At 38.2% G+C, this 16358-nt stretch overlaps 1 protein-coding gene across 3 annotated transcripts in view; it reads left to right on the top strand.

The window, feature by feature from the left end:
- The first annotated feature begins 2606 nt into the window (after positions 1-2606).
- Positions 2607-16358, top strand: part of ccser2a (coiled-coil serine-rich protein 2a) — a 55426-nt gene continuing 41674 nt past the window's right edge. Inside the window, exons 1-2 of one of the 3 annotated variants that reach the window (XM_058748801.1) lie at positions 2607-3287; positions 14082-15222. In XM_058748801.1, coding sequence (XP_058604784.1) covers positions 14122-15222 — 1101 coding nt within the window. In that variant the 5' untranslated portion in view covers positions 2607-3287; positions 14082-14121. The remainder of the gene's footprint in view (positions 3288-14081; positions 15223-16358) is intronic. The other 2 variants (XM_058748802.1, XM_058748800.1) reach the window with 2 other exon arrangements.

The raw sequence follows: 16358 nt of genomic DNA, 5'->3' as shown, positions 1-16358 counted from the left end.
TGTGCTGCATTCTTCCATCTGTTTTTTTGGCCTGTAAATCTTTTTGTCTGTAAAGTAATGCCAAACTCAATGAGAACCAGAGCTCTCTCACTCTCTTTATCTTTTTCTCTTTCTCTTTCTCTCACACACACACACACACACACACATACGCACATAAACATTAAATTGAGGGCACTGGGCTGGATGGCATGAGTTTAAAACTATGCTTTGAAATTCCAAAACAAAACTTTTTTCAAACTGTTGTGTATGTAATGTCATAATAATCCACAAATCTTCAAACTCAAGCAAACCGATGAGTGACAGAAAACTTCATTTGTATGAGTTTGTTCGAGTTGTTTTTCGTTGGGTAAAGCTTTTGCAGGTGTTGATGTGTCTATTTTTAAGACTTTTGATTGTATTCACAGGCAAATACATAAATAATGTCCTCTTTGGTGTCCTGCAGCCTGACCTCTGTGCCCTTTGACCTCAACATGAATCACTTCATCAGGACAGTTTGTTTGCCATTCATCACTTTTGCTTTTGTTTTTGTCACATTGGTGGGAGATCTCCCACATGTTGGTTCATATGTTATTAATTTAGCATAAACAGGAGACAAACACTCCCATTATGCACACACACACACACACTAAAAATGTGGAGTAATGGGGCCCTCAGCCGTGAAATTACAAAAAAACAGCGTTAGAGCCCGAGCATTAGAAACAGTTGTTTGACGGCGCCATCTGGTGTTCACTGGATAAAGTGTTAGAATTGAGATGTCAAGTCGAGTCACATTTATTTATATAGCACTTTATACAATATGAATTTCAGATTCCGACTGATTTAAAGCAGCTTCACAGCGATAAACAGGAAAATAACAGTGTTGATGTTCCAAAGTTCATCAATTATGAAACAACTTCAATATCAGTTGTAAAAAAGCTCTATAGAAGCAGAAGATGATAGTGTCATTATTCAGCTCAAGTCAGTTCAATGTTAATTCAGTTTAGTTATGTCAGTGTTGATATTGCCAAATTTTGAAACAGTTGCTAACCCTTTAAACTCTATCAGTATACATAGCCAGTGAACCCATTCTGTGGGATTTTTGGAAGCACAAATAGTGCTACATTTCTATTGCTAAAAATGTTGGCAGCATCTCTCTTTTATACTTTCACAATCTTAGGCTGTTTGAAATGCTGAAATCTCTAAGCTTTCTGAGCAGATTAAATTTTAATAGCTGGAGCTGAGAGTTTTTTCCCAGTCTTTCAAGGAGGAAGAAAACATGTACTAAACTGTGTGTGTAGAAGTGGAGAACAGAGTACACTGTTGCAATATGCACAAGTACAATGGAATTTTTAAACATGCTGATCCTTAGTGGCATTCACAAATCACCAGACACCACAACCATACAACGTACAACTAGACAACACGAAGCAGCAGACAGAAGGTATAAAGTATTAAAAGGGTGATGTAACAGAAGTACCGACAGATCTATTATTTCAAATAGTGATGTGCATCCAAGTGAAACCGAGGTTATCCGAGTTAAGGACTTGGTTCTGCCCATCAGTTGTTGATTGGATGGAGGTAGATCTGAATGTGAGTTTGCAGTCATTTGTACTAAAGGGCCGGAGTCTAGTGGACAAAATGATTGGAGAAGTCCTGCATACATTACCAAATATAAAATAACTGTTAACTGAAAAATAATAAAGTAGCCTATGAAAAACTTATTAAAATGTATTTTGCCAAAAGCATGACATATATAATAAGAAGAATCATATAGACATATTTAAAAAAAAAAAAAAAAATTACAAAAATGACTAACCCTAATTACAAAAATTACTAAAACTTCTAAAATGGGAAATACAACAATAAAAACTAAAATATTTACAATATTGAAAAACAATAATAGCATATCTCAGTAATGCTAAAAGAACACTGCTCTGAGTGAGTTGAAGTAATGTGATTCTGGCATTGTCCCTGGCCCTCTATAGTTTAGTATTGGGCCCAGGGTACTGGGGACCCACCATCAACATGTTGTCTCAGGCCCTGGGAATTTTATGTACTATCTGCTTATCTACTATGATTTATGTATTAGATTTGTGTATACACACACACACACACACACACACACACACATATGTTTACTTAGCTATTTAAATGGGGACATTCCATAGGTGTAATGGTTTTTATACTGTACAAACTGTATGTGCTATTGCCCTACACCAACCCTACACCTAACCCTACCCCTTACAGGAAACTTTCTGCATTTTTACAATTTCAAAAAACCTTTGTTTACTTTATTTTTAAACTGGTTTTACAAATGAGGACGTCCCCAAAGGGAGGTTTTTGGAGATTTTGTCAGGTTTAGCTCACTTTTGGGTACAAATTTGTCCCCAAAATATGGTTAAGTAGGTACACACACACACAGCATTTACATTATGGTAGGTCTATGTTTAAATGTTAAAAATATTTTACTCCACTAATTATAGAGTAGTCAAGAAATATCTGTAAGTATTTGTAAATACGCGTATAAAATAGTTTTGATAATAAATATAAGCTGAAGAATGTGTACAATTTTCAGAAAAAGGTGCTCATATCACATGTCAACGCGCGCGCTCCCGGCTACAGAGCCAGCACGCAGCTCGTGCACTGTGAATCACGTCTGACGTCAGAGTCACACTTGCAGCGCGCGTGAGAGTACGGTAGCTGCTCGCGCTCGGTGGGGTTGAGAGGTTGCGTGTAGGCGCGGGCCAAACGCTGAGCGCACGCTTTTCCAATCCATCAGCTCAAGGCAGAGGAGCCAACAGCTTGCTTTAGCGTTATGAACAAACAAACTAGCTGTTTTAGCGCTTTGATATCGTAGGCGTTTATGTGGAAGCTCAAGTGAATCGCTGAGAGAGCAAGGTGCAGAAGAAGAGGATGCTGGGATGAGTGGCGAACATCGCAAACATCGTGATGGAGTCTCACTTCTGTACAGCATCACTGCTGTTCCGCAGCTTTAGCGCTTTAAAACTCGCGAAAGGATATTTATAAGGCTCGATATCGATCCTAAAATATGAATATCGGAGTATCTGCTTTCACACTGTTTACCAACGCGTTAATTTCTTTGTAAACTGTTTTAGTAGTCTAGGAAATTCGCGCTAGTGAAGAGGAAGCTTTTTCTAATTTGCTGAATAACTTCGCTGTATTATGAGTCAGTTTAGTGCTCAAGCCGTGAGCCGTTTTAAATAAGAGTTTAAAGTTGACCGTGAACTCTTGAGCTTTGACATTGACAACGACACCATGGATAGACGCGGCTGATTTTCATCAAACAGGTGAGTCACATCTAAAGCCAATCTAATGTTTTTGTGTTCACGTGCTAGGGATGGTATTCCCTTAAGTGAATCGATTCTGATTCAGATTCGACTCTCGGTCACAGTATTCTTTAACGGTTCCATTAATGATTCATTTAGGATTTTTGAGGAAGAACTAGCCTATTTGGGGGGAAATGCTGTTCTTGTTGCATTTACTACTCTCAGCAGTATGTTACCAAATTTAGCAGACCATATTATGTAAGTATTAATTAAACTTTGTACAAACAAAAATTGTGGCATTTATTTATTTAAAATGCAACTCATCACTCAGTGAGTCAGTGATTTCTCTGACTGATTCACAATTGTGACTAAAAGTCACTAAAAGGAACTTTGAGTTATTTGTTCCCCTTGTGGTGTTTGTTCAGGAATCAGAGTATATTTATCATGTTTTTGATTTGCTTAAACAGCTGGTTCAAAAGCGTAATTTCCCAAATTATTATACAAGCCATACTATCAGTACAATTCATTATCCTACAACAAAAAAATATACCTGGTTCTGAATAAGAACCAGTTCTTGGTTCCCAGCTCTCACACAAAACTGTATTTACAGATAGATCTGAGTTGCTGAAACATTTGTTCAAATTCCATGTTTTAATTTCAGAATGTAAGATCTAAAGGGTCTCATATGCCAGTTGTTTTGCACATTTCTATGTATTCATGGGGTGATTGAAATTGTTTTATGTACATAAATGTGAAATGTCCTTAATGGTCTATAATTATGTGACTGAACAACCTAGATCAGTTTGTATGGTTTTCCGCATTCACTCAGCTCAGTTCAGATGTTGTTCATGCTAATGTTGAACTGGAGTGCTATTTTGAGAACAGAGATGACCTTTGCCCCCCAGACTACAACTGCTCTTTCCACTGGTGTTCATCCAAGCAGACAGAACAAAGATAACATACTTTACGCAACACACCCTTTAGGATAGTGTGGCTTAATAGATTTTCACACATATTCATTGGACCATGTCAAATATGTGTATTCAGAGCATTTTACGTAATTCAAAAATGCACTGAATTATGTTGAACATCACAAATGCGTGTGCATTCATGTTAACTGAACGGTGCATTTAATGCAACTGTCTGGATCTTATATTTATGGTAAAATGTATGGTGAATCCTTAGGTTTTAGAGCATCTTCATTTCTTCAAAGACAATCTTGTACATTTTGCTTTCATTTTTTAGAAGCGTGTCATTTGTAGAATGCTAAAGGCTCATAATCAGTTCCAGCGAGCACATGTGACTCTGTCACCTGTGTATATCTGGTGCATGTGATGAAATACACAGGGCATCATGGGAAAAAGTACTGCGGGGGAGGTCTAGAAAGCCTTTGATCTCTGACATAATAACTTCCGCTATGGTCTTGACTTTCAACAACCAGCCCTGGAAATAACCAGAGATTATAGTAATGCATTCAGAAGTATCATCACCCTTGTTAATACATACCTCTTAGGTTTAGCCTTTATTAAAATTATTTACTGTATATTTCAATGCATACTAGCACAAGGTCAGATTCTTAGAGACTTGGAAGAATACAATGATTATTGCTTAATGTGCACATTTGGATCAAGACTAATCATGTTAGTGAAGAACATTTATCTGTCATCTTGTCATTTGGCACCGGGGTGGGGACACGCCACCCACTACACTTGTCATTCTTTTTGTTTATGAAGATTGCATAGCTGTCAGTCAGTGCTGATGTTAATGGCCATGAACTGTCAGAGATGCAGACGAGACGGTGTTAAGCCAAAGCATCAACACACCCCCCTCCCAAAATTAAAAGTCCTCACTTAGCATTTGTGTTGACAGTCTATGTGTGTGTCCTTGACAGGTGCAAGGATCTCTTGTTTATTGCTTTGGTTTGCATGTGTGTTGATTATTCCAGCAGCTGTCAGGCATATGTGTGTGTCTGTTCACCAATTGGATTCCTGTATCAAACTAACCTGATAAAATTCTTCCCATAGCTGCTTTGTCCTCGTGACCGTTCTAGCGTCAAATATCTCTGAGGGGTGTTTATTAACAGCAGTGGCTGTTAGGTGATCATCCTGAGGCCTGTCAAAGAGCTCTGGCCATGAGCTAGATTCCCATATTGCGTTACAGTGAGTGTAATGTGGTATAATGTGAAGTATCCTGGCAGCTAAATGTCTGTCCTCAGCGCCAGACAGCTGTTCGGTGGTAACTTTAGTTGTTGAGTTCTGCATGTATTACTGTACACTTACATCATTGATATGGGATGTACAGATATTAAAGTTCGAACCTGCTAAGCTGATAATTATTTTCAAGCTATGGCTTATAACTCAGATGCCCGATATTAAAATTCTACACGATTAAAACTAAAATTGTTTTAAATTTGAAAGTGAATTTAGACCTCACAGCATTATACTGGAAAATGGATATTGATTTTTTTGATATTTTAATTTTGTTAGATGTTAGCCTTGTGTTTTTAAATAAATCAGCCTGTTAGAATGATGTCTGAAGGATCAAAGGACTTTGAAAGCTGGAGTAATGATGCTGAAAATTCATTCAAATTTCTGGTGGCTGTTATGACAGCAGTTTTGCCACCCAGAAACTCAGTGCTAACGTTGTATTGTAGACTTTTATCAATATCAGCTCTCATTTGTGAATCTGTGTGTGGCCTTCCTGTGAGGCTGATTCATGTTTTTCATAGACTTTGATTGTTTTGGTTGTCTGGAGTGTAAGCTTATCCTTGTTCCTGTTCTGTCTTTCTAACCCTTATACTGTATATAGATTTGTGTGTTTGTATATGACGTCTTTTTATTTTTGCTGCTGTGTTCAGCTGTGTAAACACATGCATCTCTCTGCAGCTCATCTGTAGCACACGCCTCTCTGAATGAACAAGACTACATCTCTATGTACAAACATCATTCTAAAGATCTTATAATGGCTGGATCCCTTTTTGTGATTATATTCACAATGTAATAATCTGATATCTGAGAACTGAGAACTTCACTTGGCACTTGTTTATATTAACTGCCATTAGACTCATTAGAGTTCCCGTATAAAACAGAAACGATCCTGTGATGATTCAGCTTACTGTCAGTATTTGCTGGTGTGACATCATGGTTGGAAAGTCATTAAAATTTAATTGGAGCAAAAGGCAACACAGACAGGAAGTCATTTTGTTGAATATTAACGTTTTTATTTATTTTTTTATTCAGATGCTTTAAAACCGATGTAGAACTGGATTTGTGTGTCGAGACGGTAAAAGTGACAGAAAGGTTTTAAGCAAGGTGCTTAGTGTCAAAGTGAGCGTTAGCAGGATAGCGGCTAATCACAGCAGCTTTAAACTTCTCACTGTGTATGTGTGTTTGGGTTTTTTAAAATCCGTTTCTGTTGGGTTTTGTAGTTGTGGATGTGTAGTAATGTTTATTTAGTAGGGCTGGGACGATAAATCGATGCAGAATCGATTCCTGGATTCGATTTTCTGAATGCAACGCGATTCCTTTGTAATCAATTCTGAGCTTCTGAGCTTTGAACAGCAGATAGAACTGCATGCTTTAGAAACAGCCATACTCTGCTTGTTTCCAAATCCTTACACATACTTGAACCTAAAATAATCATTCATAAAATTTGAAAAGGTTGACGCAAATTACAAGGGTGTTCACAGTGGGCTGTGTTTACATTAATCTTGTATCATAAAAGCATTCTGAGCTGAAGTGAAATTCCAGACTCGGCGAACGCACAAGCGCTCTTCAGCATTCTTCTTCATGAGCATTTGAATGTGCGGATAAAAAATAGAGCAGAGCGCCATCTGCTGTTAAAATCTAAGCTCAGAATCGATTCCAGAGGAATCGCAATGCATTCGGAAAATCTCAGATTCGATCCAGGAATCGATTCTGCATCGATTTATTGTCCCAGCCCTATTATTCAGGCTCTCTGTGATACAATAACTACACCAGCGTAGCGTCTGTTCTTGTTTAGTCAAGGGTGATGTCAGTTTCACCTGACTGACATTCAAATACACTGTTTGCATATTAGGTTTGGCCTGTCTGGAGTTTCCACATCAAACAAACTCGTAAAGAAGAGAAATTACTATTGTGTGAAACAATATGGTTTACTCACTAATCCTAAAACACCATCTGAAATGATTTACTTTATCATAATCACAATTCTGTCAAATTACAAAGCTGCAGTTTAATCACAGAGCCACAAATTGTCACTAAAAGTCGTGAATTCATAGAAAATTCCATTATTGAAAATCTTTGTCATTATGGTTATCATATTTTGTGTGAATTATAGCATAGTTGTTCTGTGAAGAGTCATTGTACATGGCTGCCATGAATAATGCATTTCTCTTTGTCATTATGTGTGCATGTTTTTTTTTTTTTTTTAAGCAGCTCCTTGTCCTTATGGACCATGACAAATAAAACACAGAGCACCGAGTGGCTCTGAAAGAACGAGAAACTTGCCGAGTCATCTGACTGAAAACTCTTTATTTTGTTGCTTGCATTAACAGAAAGGACATTTTGCATTAACGTAAGTGGATTAGGTTTGTTAGGCTGAAAGATGAGATTGAGAAACAATAAAGGGTGGTTCTGTTCAGATTTGTTCCATGAGCGATTGTAGATCTATTTTGATTTTCTTTTGTCTCTCGCATGCTCTTAGTCTTTTATGTGTGTTACAGTGCAGTGTTTATGCTGTAGGTTCATGCTGATCAAGTGACTTTGCTGAGTAGGATAAGGTTTTGCTGCTGAACGTTTTCTTTGCTGGTAATCACACTTAATCACAACGTGCTCATTGTAATGGCCCACGTTACTGTGATTGCTTTCAAGGATCAGCTGTCTGATCCTTTACTTTGTTGTGTTTAATAAGAAGGTTGAGACTAGGGTGTATTATAGTTTTATCTGCTTATTTCTGATCTGATACTATGAGGTCATATTTATGGGTAAATTCTTTTTGGGTGAATGTTATTTGAGGTTGAAAGTTTAGAGCAACTGTGTGTTATGGCAAACTCAGACTTGCACATCTACATTGAAAATGCATCTTAATTTAAGCAATTCCTCAAGTACAGTATATTCAGAATTAGCTTTAGTATCATTTGATGTATCTGATGCTAATGGCTTATGATCACTGTCAATCCATTTTGTATATGTAGGAGTGTTACCGTTGTTAACCCCAGGCAACATCAAATATGTTCTGTTGGGTTTCTCGTTAGCTAGCTGTGCTTGTACAGCATTGATTTATTTGAAGAGCATCGCTGAGGGCTGCTGTTACTAGCATGACTACGTTCTCTAATTAAGAGTCTGGCTAAAGAGTTGTTAGGTCAGGATCAGGAAATTGTGGCGGGACATTTCTCTAACAGTTTTAGTTCATTACAGCTGTGAACCATGATTTTCTACTTGCCATTGCTAGCCAAAAGTAGGTGAGGGGATGTTTGGGGGGAGGGGATGTTCTCATTCTGGACAGATTTTTTTTGAGTGCAGGTCAGGATGTCATCTACATCTTTGGTCTTTTTGTATTTAAAGTGTATATATGTTAAAATTTACATTTTGCCAACTTTTAGGAGTATATAGCATATAGATGGCCTCAAAGCTAACACACATGAACTTAAAAACCCTATTTTTATTTAATACAGTCTTTAATGTTTGCGGACTGTTTGATGTCACTTCTTTTTTTTTTGTGGTAGAAATATTTTAGATTTGCATTTGTTTTGTAAAGGTGAGGCAGATGGTGGTTTTCTAAATTAGCTTAGTTTCTTAGTTAAACTAATCACACTTCCATTTTACCAATTTTGAAGTAAGTCATCTTTTGTAAATCACTCTGTCTTGCAGAATATATACAGGCCTGCCAAAATTCGAGACATTCCCTTCAACATCAAAATATAAGACATGCAGTTTTAGATCTTTACTTTGGTCCTGTCTTCTGCCTTCATTTTGCACCAATCAAATATTAACAGGCTCTGAGAGCCCATAGCTCTCCTCCAGACATATAACTGTGCATTTGTCTGGGTGTCTGCCCTGAATATGTCTGGGTCTGGAATAAACGCTCAGTGCGTAGGAGAAAATTGGCTTTAGTCTGTTCCACCGTTCCAGTCACCCGATAGAAAGAAATGACGTTCAGAAATATTGTCAAATGAAGAGCACACTTGGCCACACCACAAAGACAGTTATCTGTGTAAAGGTGGACTGTAATGCATTTAATCCAGCCCTCAAGCAGATCTGCCTTATCTCAATAAGCTGCTCTCTGTGACAAATCCTTACCTGTGCACGCCTGAGGCTAGCTCAGCTGAAGATAGAAACGAACCAATGTCAAACACCAGCTTACTCAATACCATGTGCATATCCTCTAAATCAGTAAGGGCGAGCAGAAGTCAGACACAAAGTTGACCGTGTCTAATTGATTTTAGTGTTGGCCGTCACATGCTGTGCACACATTATGTTTGCTGTCTAGCCAGCTGGGATAAGTAGTCAGCTTGGTAAAAGGCATTATTCTGCTCTTTCTTCTCTTAACTTTTTCACCTTTGCCCCAATAAACGCACAAATAATCTAGTGTGTAAGTTTGGACTATACAAACAATGTACTCTTCTTATTGCTCCCATTTCACTCTGGGATTTTGCTGGCATTGGTTGTGGATGCTGCAGTGCTTTGTCATTAGTGGTTAATTGCAACAACAAATGTGATTAATGGCAATAGTTTATTTGAAGACACTGGTAGAGTTGATTTACTATCCCATCAAATTCTGCTGTGTTTGATCTGAAGTGAATCGCCTTGTATCCTTATTCTAGTTATCCTTGTCTCTCGGAGTCAGAAAGTAGTTTGCTGATGGGTTTTATACTGTGTGTAGGTGGTTTGTGTGTGTCTTGATGCAGGTATCCTCAGTCTTTTTCAAGGACTGTTTTGGTGACTTATTTGCTCTAGTCGAATGAGTTTTGTGTACGAAGGAGCCAGTTGACAGATGGTCTGAAGTGTTGCCATAGTAACCACATCTATGACATCATCTGACCCTAGGCTTCAGTGATTATTACCCCCTTTTGCCCTCTAAAAGTGTGTTGGATGTTTATGCAGATTTATGCAGTGGTTTATTCAGTACAGTAGCGGAGACTTTTCAAAAGATTTCAAGAGTTCAAGGCCTTGAACCAAAACAACCAGCTCTGAAATGATTCTCACTGCAAAATTTATTTTAAAGCAAGAAAGTGTTTAAAAATTGGAAATAAAGATAAGTACTAGACTGTATGAAGCATTGTGATTGGTATTATTAAGAAACAACTGAACGCTATTCACATTGAAATTAATTTAATTTAAGTATAAAATATTAGTATTTTACATACAGTACTTTTCAAAGGTTTGGGCCCAGTAAGATGTTTTTTTTTTTTTTTTAAGTTTTCTTTTTAAGTCTCTTATTCTCATTAGTGCAGCATTTATTTGATGATAAATACAGTAAATGCAGTGATACTGTGAAATATTACAAATATTAATTTTATTATTATTATTAATTTATTCTTTTGATGGAAAAGATGCTAATGCAGTCTTCGGTGTCATTTGATCCCTCAGAATTCATTCTATGAATTCATTCTATGGTGCTCAGTTGTACAAACATTTGTGGAGAGGAAACCATGATTCCTTTTTTTTCATGATTCTTCAAGAATATAAAGTTCAAAATAACAGCAATTTTTTAAAAATATATATTTTTTGACAAGTGTCTTTATCACTTGATCAAATTAAAACATCCTTTCTGAATAAAAGTATTGTTTTTTTTCTTAGTTTTTTGAATATTTAAGGAAACTCACTCAATTACTTGAAAGTGCTTTATCTCTGTAGCGTAGGGAAGTGTAGTGTTTCATTGGGAACTTGGCAATTAAATAATTTGAACATGAAGTTAAATACACTGTTTATAGCTTCTACAGAAGCATATACCACCATTTATTAACCAATAAGGTCATGCTAGCTCTGTCTTGAAAGGTTTATACAGTATGTTAGTGCATAATAATTTTTTGTGGATAAAATGGATGCCATTTCACTAGATCAGAACAAACAACATCAGGTCATAGAATCTGTGTGTGTTTTGACAACTGAAAACGTGAAGTGTAACGGCCTCACTAGTGGTGGTGTTGGGTAACAAGGCTTTAGTAGGGTGTGTTGGGGCTGACCTGATTTGGCAGAATGAAGAGGATTATAAAGCCTGGCAGTCTCTCTCTCTCTGTCCATCCGTGCGTTTATGTCGTGTGACTGCTAGTATAATCTCTCATCACAGAATGTGGGTCAGTGTGTGAAATAAAGGTCGCTGTATTCTCCCCTCTCTTCCTCCATTGGTTTTGCGCACACCTCCCTTTTGTGTCAAACTCATAAACAGAAATCTGGACCCTCACTTCCTTAAATCTGAACTGGTGCTCCGATGGACCAAAATATGAAGTTGCCTATGGATTACGATTTATCTATTATACTGAGTACCTTATCTTTTTGAATGAGGCTTATGTAAAAGAATGAACGAGACCAATTTCTGTGAATACAACTGGATTAGGACAGAATGAAGTGGGACATTATAGAGACACCATTCATCTGGCTAGGATTTGGCCTTTTGCCCAGAACATCTCTCTCCAATATATTTGTTTTGGTTTCCTTTTAGCCTTTGACATAATTTACCGAAAAAGAAATCAATACGGAGAAGAGTGAACTTCAATTAAACCATACATTTGTGTTGCAGTTCCTAATAAAGTCAGCAGCCAACCGCGAGTAACAATATTGTTTAATAATCTCCAAACATGCATTAAAACATCCTTTGTGTTGTCTGCCATGACAAAACATGCGTGCCAGCACCATCAAGAAGAGCTTCAGTCCTGCTCATCCCTTTAAACACATCCTGTTTCCTTAGCCTGATTTAGCTGTGCTGTCACGTGCTGTGAAACTTTCCAACCAGATCACGTAATGAGGTTTAAAAAAAACTGTAGATGAGGGTTATTCCACTCACCTACCACTTCTTTTCATGCCCTAACTATTGTAAAATAGGAAGTGAGTTTTTGTGTACATTTGAAAGCTGTGTTTTTGAGTTCTAACATCGTTTTGTGTGTTTGGCTATTTTGTAGAAGAGGTTAGGGGGATGCTATACTACAGGAAATACAGCATAAGGAACACAATAACAAAAATATTTGGTAATTTTCTGTCAGGACATTATCTGTTAACTTTATGGATATTTCCTTTAACCCTGAAATCTAACAAAATGCAAAATTACATTTCAATACAAAAAAATCTGTATTTCAATACAGAAAATTCTTTCATCCAGACCGTATTTTTTAAAGATTTTAAGGGGCTGTTTACACCTGGTCATTTCATGCGTTTTTTTCTGTTCGGATAGCTTATCCGATCGTGAAAAGACCAGGTGTAAATGCCCTCCGAAACGCATTCGAGACGGATATAAATCTGATCACTCAAACCACTTCAGGAGGTGGTCTGGGCCGCATTCCAGACGAAACTGGACAAGTGTAAATGCATCTGGTTATTGAAACCACATAAGCTAATTGTACTCCTCCCAAAATATTAAAATAATAAATGTGAAAGCGTTTTATAGGCTATATGGTATGTTATAGTCAGATATGACAGCGCTAATGCAACAAGCATCACCGCGGATGAGTAGCTGAGTATCTCTTCAGCAAGCCGACGCGCAAACTGCCGTGAATGAAACTTAAAGTAAGTTGCAACACACAACATCATCATCGAAAGTAGTGAGACTAAGCTATCTTTCCGGTGCTGATGCCGCGCTCACTCCTGTTGCGGTCTGAAATTAGCTGATAATGAATAAAATGCAGCGCATATCTATTGATTTCATTGACGTGAACTCCGTTAAATTTGCATATAACTCAACAGGGACTGTACATTACATACTACACAACAGTAGGAACAGAACAACAGACAAAAATACAATATATCAACAGAATAAGGCCAGCTTCTCGTAAGTCATTTAAATGATCACATTTACAGTACATGGTCCTCTGACACCTAGCTTTTCTAGTCCGGCATCTTAGTAACTTAGTAACTAAAGCAACTGAAGTAAATTAGTTTGTGTAGCTGTATTAATGTTCCTGTGTGTGAAAGTATGAAGAGAAAAAACAAAAACTGTACACAAGTCAACCCATGTTCCTCAGTCCAAGGATTTACTATTATACAGTATTTTTATTACATTGCCTCAGATAAAGTCCATATAAAATATCATAAATTTTGAATTAAAACACATTAGGTTTGGGTGTTTTACTTTGTGTGTAAGAGAAAAAGCAAGAAAAATTTGAGATTCAAAACTGATTTTACTAGGGAGACATTTACTCCTTTACTTTGGGCCTGTTTACACCTGGTCACTTCATGCGTTTTCTCTGATCGGATATCTGATTTAAAACATTTCCATTTACACTTGGCCACATAAATGTGTCTCTGCAAAACGGATATAAATCCGTTCTTAAATTTTACATTTGCTCCTCGTTATTCATGTTTTATTTCTTAAACATGTTTATCCCAAATTGATTAGTTCATTTAAAGTAATCCTGTGGTGTGACATGTTAAAAAGTAAATAAAGCATGTGATTTATTAAATTATCTGAGGACATAAAATCTTAATACATAATAATTATGAAATAATTATCAAATGCTGTTTGAGATAAGTACTGTATAAAACATCACTCCACATGACAAATGGATTTCATGCCAGCTGCTGATTTCGTGCCAAAATAATGAGTATTTTGTGTTGACTCAGTTAGATGATTAATAGTTTTCACTAAAAATGTGCTCTTTTATTTGTGTCTCTCTCTCTTTAGGTCTGTCTTTTGTGTTCATCCATGACTCTGCTGTTTGCTGATGGAACAGAAGGTCCTCAGTAAGTCCTCCATGGTGTCCAGACTGCCAAAATTTGGTGCCCGTCCTGTCAATGGTACCCCCTCATCCCTTCCCAATGGTACGACCCAGACTGCACTCACGCAAGAGGGCAAGAATCCCCCAGCTAGGCCAAATGTAGTGGTCAGAGCCTCCTCCTTCTCCATGAAATGGAGAAAGGATAGTGGTGAGCCAGTGGACCCTTCAAACCCAGTTGAGGGCACGATACCAGAAGAGAAGAAAGAAGTTCGCTCCCAACATTCTCTAGGAAGTAGAGAGTTAAAAAGCCCTTCTACTCCCGCAACCAAAGTGCGCAGGTCTGCCTCCTCATTGTCCACTGGAAGCCCCAAACCGGCACCCAAATCCCCTAAATCCATCCCAAGTCCTAAACCAAAGCCCAAAAACTCTCAAATCACCACAGCCTCCAAAAGTCAGGACATATCCCAAAAAAGCTCAGGCTCCAAGCCAACTCAAAATGGGACTTCATCTCTGGGGTCTTCACCGAGCCAAGCAAGCTCTTCAGGGCTTCAGCGTCCAAGAGCAAACTCTAGCTCTACTCGAAGCACCTCCAGAGACAGTTTGTCCCAGTCCAATGACAGCCTCTCACGGCAGTCGCTCGTGCCTGACTACATGGTGCGTTCTCAGAGCTTCACTCACTTCAAGCAACTGTCCTCACCAACGTCTGCACCCATGACGCGCTCCTTCTCTTTCAACAAGGCAGTGGAGCTAGCCAAACCGCTTGCTAATACACAGCTTCGTCCTCCGCGAACAGTTGGACTCAAATCTCCTTTGAGCCTGAGCAGAGGCCGTCTAGTGCTCGGATTGGGGGGCCTGGGATTTGGAAAGGGGATAACAGATAGACTGTCTGCCGGGACTCCTCCTTCAGAGAGTTTAACACCACCTAATTCCATAAAAAGGCCTCTTCTGCCTAACTCTGTGCTGACAAAACCCTTACAGACCTACAGGCTAAATCGACCAATTCATGCCAAACCGCAGTGCCCTCTAGTGGTTGGGAGGAGCCCAGTGGAGAGTGATGTTATAACTCCGCCTCTCACTCCTGAGTTGCTCCATTGTGCCACAAAGAATGTGAGTGTCTGACTCTATAATTTATATTATCATGCATAATTTAATATTTTGGATTACAGTCTATTTTGTGCAATGGTTAAAAAAAATAGTTTCCAAATTACTTACTTTCTTCCTTCTATGGGACATGAGAGAAGGAGCATTGCGAGATTTGTCATTTTACCACTATTCACAATTTTCTTATTTATTAGGGGTTCAAGCGCGTAGCGGTTTTGACCGTCACCAATGGTCAAAAGCACAAAATCGCTCCCGACTCCTAAATCGTTAGTCACAGGCTTAAGTGTCTAATGTCGTTGGAATCGATTCTGAGCTTAGTTTTTAACAGCAGATGGTACTACACACTTTACAAACAACCATACTCTGCTTTCCAGTTCCTTACACACACCACTTTAATCTAAAACAATCATTCAAAAAGTTCTTTCAGGTTGAAGCAAATTACAAGTGTTCACAGTGGGCTGTTTACATTAATCTTGCATCATAAAAGCTGAGGTGCAAGTACATTTAACCACTTACATTACTCAGCCGAACACACAAGTGCTCTTCTTCGTGAGCATTTGAGTGTGCAGTTAAAAACTAGCCTAGAGCACCATCTGCTGTTAAAAAATCTCAAAAAACTGGCAGCCACTGACCAATGAAATTTGAGCACCTATTAGACAAGGTTAAGATGCTCGGTGGGCATGTTCGACTCATGACCCTAAAGCAGTGGTTCTCAATTCCAGTCCTGGGGGCCCCCTGCTCTGCACATTTTGCATGTCTCCCTTAATTAACACACCTGACTGAGATCATCAGCCCGTTAGTTCAGTTCATGGATCTCTCTCCTAACGAGCTGATGATCTCAATCAGGTGCGTTAAGTAAGGGAGACATGCAAAATGTGCAGAGCAGGGGGCCCCCAGGACTGGAATTGAGAACCACTGCCCTAAAGGTCACTGGGGGGTGATATTGCATTTTTCAAGGGCGTAAATGACTGTATATTGTGCGGTTTTTCACACATAGACATCATATTCATATCATATGATAGACCTCTTCATTCCAAACAACTTTGCCTCTAGAACTGCTGTCAATCAAATCGTTCATTAATTATTCAAGATTAATGAACGATTAGTTCGATTAGTGATTAACCTAACCCTAACGATTAGTG

This window comes from Onychostoma macrolepis, chromosome 17, assembly GCF_012432095.1.
Source record: "Onychostoma macrolepis isolate SWU-2019 chromosome 17, ASM1243209v1, whole genome shotgun sequence".
NCBI lineage: Eukaryota > Metazoa > Chordata > Actinopteri > Cypriniformes > Cyprinidae > Onychostoma > Onychostoma macrolepis.
The sequence above is the reverse complement of the archived record's forward strand: the minus strand, read 5'-3'. Positions and strand labels throughout refer to the sequence as shown.